The sequence below is a fragment of the Charadrius vociferus genome, unplaced genomic scaffold (assembly GCF_000708025.1).
Source record: "Charadrius vociferus isolate BGI_N301 unplaced genomic scaffold, ASM70802v2 scaffold333, whole genome shotgun sequence".
In the NCBI taxonomy this organism is placed as follows: Eukaryota; Metazoa; Chordata; class Aves; order Charadriiformes; family Charadriidae; genus Charadrius; species Charadrius vociferus.
In genome coordinates, this window is record NW_009647682.1 from 270,347 (window position 1) to 273,716 (window position 3,370).

The window sequence follows — 3,370 nt, forward strand, 5'->3', positions numbered from 1 at the left end:
AGCTCCCCCAGACCCCCCCAGCACGGCCGCGGTCCGGGCAGTGTAATCCCTGCGGGGAGAGCACATGAAATCAGATGGACAAGTTTTGATGTGAGGCAGCAGCTTAGGGCAGGCTCAGGTTTCCTTTGGGGTTTTCTATATTTATCTCCGTGATTTAATGCCAGTGCCGGGGTTTAAATGGCACCAAACAGTTGGCGTGGGGAGAGGGAGCAGCCGTCCCCGACCAGCACACACGTCCCCGGGCTGCCCGTGCGACCATGGAGCTCTTCGAGACCAACCCTTATTTTTTCCCGGACCAGAGGTTTTACGACGGGGAAAATTTCCTGGGCTCCCGCTTGCAGGGCTATGAGCCGGCAGCGTTCCCCGAGCGGTCCGAGGTGGTCCTGTGTCCCGAAGGCAGGGTGGCTTTGGAGGAGAAGGACTCAGCCCTGCCGGAGCATTGTCCCGGGCAATGCCTGCCGTGGGCCTGCAAGGTTTGCAAGCGGAAGACGGTCTCCATCGACCGGCGGCGGGCGGCCACCCTGCGGGAGAAACGCAGGTTGAAGAAGGTGAACGAAGCCTTCGAGGCATTGAAACGCAGCACCCTGCTCAACCCCAACCAGCGGCTGCCCAAGGGGGAGATCCTGCGCAGCGCCATCCAGTACATCGAGCGCCTGCAGAGCTTGCTCAGCACCCTCAACCAGCAGGAGCGGGAGCAGCGGGACATGCGCTTCCACCCTGCCGCTCCGCAGCCCGGGGTAAGTGCTTCTGTGCATCCCTCGGGGTCCTCAAACCCGGGCTGGGGACCAGCGTGGGGGTGATGCCCTATGGGAGTGTTGCTCTATGGGTGTGATGCTCTATGGGGGTGATGCCCTATGGGAGTGATGCTCTATGAGGGTGATGCCCTATGTGGGTGATGCCCTATGTGGGTGATGCTCTATGGGGGTGATGCTCTATGGGGGGGACCCCCTATGGGAGTGACACTCTATGGGGATGATGCCCGATGGGGGTGATGCTCTATGGGGTGATGCCCTATGGGCATGACATTCTATGAGGGTGTTGCACTATGGGGGTGTTGCTCTATGGGGGTGATGCTCTATGGGGGTGATGCTCTACAGGGGTGATGCTCCACGGGGGTGATGATCTGGGGGGGTGATCCCAGGCGGAGGCACTGCGGGCAGCTCTGGGGCACTGGGTCCTGCTGGTGGGAGAGGGATCCCCAGCCCAGGGGCCAAGGCAGGTGCTGCTGTCATGGGTTGGTAAACGTGTTCTGTGTAAAGGCTCGGGGCAGTGATGATCCAGCCCCAGCCAGGCTCTCAGATCCCTGGACAAAGGGGCCGATAGCGGTCTTTCCCTCTCTCTATATATATATATTTCCATCTATACATTGATGGATGGATGTAGCGGGGGCTGTGTGGTCCAGTGCTGGACACTGCACTGAGCATGGCACGTGCGCCTGGGCTTGAGAGGGATAATAAAGGTGAAACCAAGATTAAAAGAAAAAAAAAAGAATACAATGAAATGAAATGAATAAAATATAACATAAAATTAAATCCCCCAGCTCACAGATACATGCACACACTCCTCATTTCTCCCTACAAAGTGTCACAACCCATAAAGCCATCGACTGAATGCCATCAGGGGGTCACCACCCGCTGCTTCCTGTGACATCCCCCAGATATCAATGCTCCCGGGTTCAAAACCTGCAGCCTCCCCGCTCACCCCACCGCCATGCGATCGCCGGTGCCACAACACGCTGGGGGATGGGGACCTTCTCTGATGGCTGGGGTGGCACGACGCACCCAGGCAGGGGACAGGTCAGGGGATGAGGGGGTCGGCGCGGGGCCACCTCCGGTTTCTCAGGTTGAAAGTGCCCATTCAAGAGCTGATGAGGATGCTCACAATGGTTGTGTCTTGCCGCAGCCCCGAGCAGAGATGCTGCAAGCCAGACCCTGTCGCGCCCCAAGATTTTGGTGGTTTAAACAAATTTTTGAGAGATATTTGTGTTTACCCTCTGACTTCTGGGGAGACATCTGGGTATGTGCTTCCGTGCTGCTCTACGGCTTTGTGTATTGAAATGTATAGGTGTAGGTGATAGAGATAGAGGTGATATTGAGGTAGATGATATAGATAGATGTAGATGTAGAAACAGATATAGATGGGATAGAGATAGGGATAGGGATAGGGATAGGGATAGGGATAGGGATAGGGATAGGGTTATAGAAGGACTTTATAAGAGGCACAAAAGTGTGGGATCACAGAGATTTATCTCCTTTCAGGCTAAGGGATTTAACGACCAAACCAGCAGGTATCTGGGTAGCCCAATATTTAGAGCTGAATAAAGGACTGAAAAAGTTTTTAGGCTACACCCTATATGTTCTTGGGACTTCCCAGTGAATCCACTTGGGTTTGATTTGGGTGGATTTGTTGGCTGCCCTCACAAATGTGCCCAAAACACGACCTGTGCTGAGCGGTTCCCCTGTCACTGCTGCTCCAAGCAGTCCCTTCTCCCAGGTGTTCACATATTGAGTGTGAAACCCAATATTTTGGGAGAAAAAAAATCGTATCTGTAAGAATTTCCTACTTTAGTGGGAAATAAATTGAAGTGTTAATTAATTAGCCTGTGCTGCCACGAGCTCATAGACACAAAGGGCCGTTTCTAGGCTGCTACAAATAGTTGGGTCCTCGAGGCTGCTCCTATAAATCATATTTTGGGTTTAACCCAATCCACTTCCAGATACAGACACACACCCCAAAAAAAGTTAATTCAGAGTTTTGCTGAGTAACGCTCTCATTTTTCAGGCTGTCAGCTCTTTCCTCTGAAATAGCCATTCAGCCCCAAATCCACAAATCAAACTGATAAAAGATCTTCCCCAGAAATCCTCTTGGGATGGCCTGAGGGTGTCCAGCCTGCCTGTCATTTTTTATGAGCCCGATTAGGTGATTTTTCTGCAAAAAGCTCTTTTGCACAAGGACGTTTGTCCATCTCTAACTCTTTCTCATAGTCACTGGGTAAAAAGACACTTTCTTTACCTGCAGTGAGTGGATGGCCCCGTTTCTGCTCTGTCCAGAGCCCAAAAAGGGTTTTTTTTCAGCTTTTCTGGTTAATGAAGCATCTGACCCCAATGAGTCCTGGGGACCCCAAGTGCTGTTGGCTCCTCCAGATGCTTTGCGGGAGGGGAGGGATGTGCCCATCTCCGCGGGGGCATTGTGCTGTGGTGACGGGGCACCCTGGGGTGTTTTGGGGGGTTTGGCCGGGCTGGAGGAGGTGAGACCCACAGTCGGCATCTCGGCTTCTCACAGGCGTCCAGTGAGTGTGGGTCCGGCAGTGCGTCCTGCAGCCCCGAGTGGAGCAGCCAGTTGGAGGTCGGCACCAACCCAGCGGGGAAGG

The 3,370-nt window shown here is 53.8% G+C and overlaps 1 protein-coding gene across 1 annotated transcript in view; it reads left to right on the forward strand.

Annotated features, from left to right (window-relative positions):
- The first annotated feature begins 255 nt into the window (after window positions 1-255).
- MYOG (myogenin (myogenic factor 4)) overlaps window positions 256-3,370 on the forward strand; it is a 4,563-nt gene continuing 1,448 nt past the window's right edge. Inside the window, exon 1 of the mRNA XM_009881310.1 lies at window positions 256-737. Coding sequence (XP_009879612.1) covers window positions 258-737 — 480 coding nt within the window. The 5' untranslated portion in view covers window positions 256-257. The remainder of the gene's footprint in view (window positions 738-3,370) is intronic.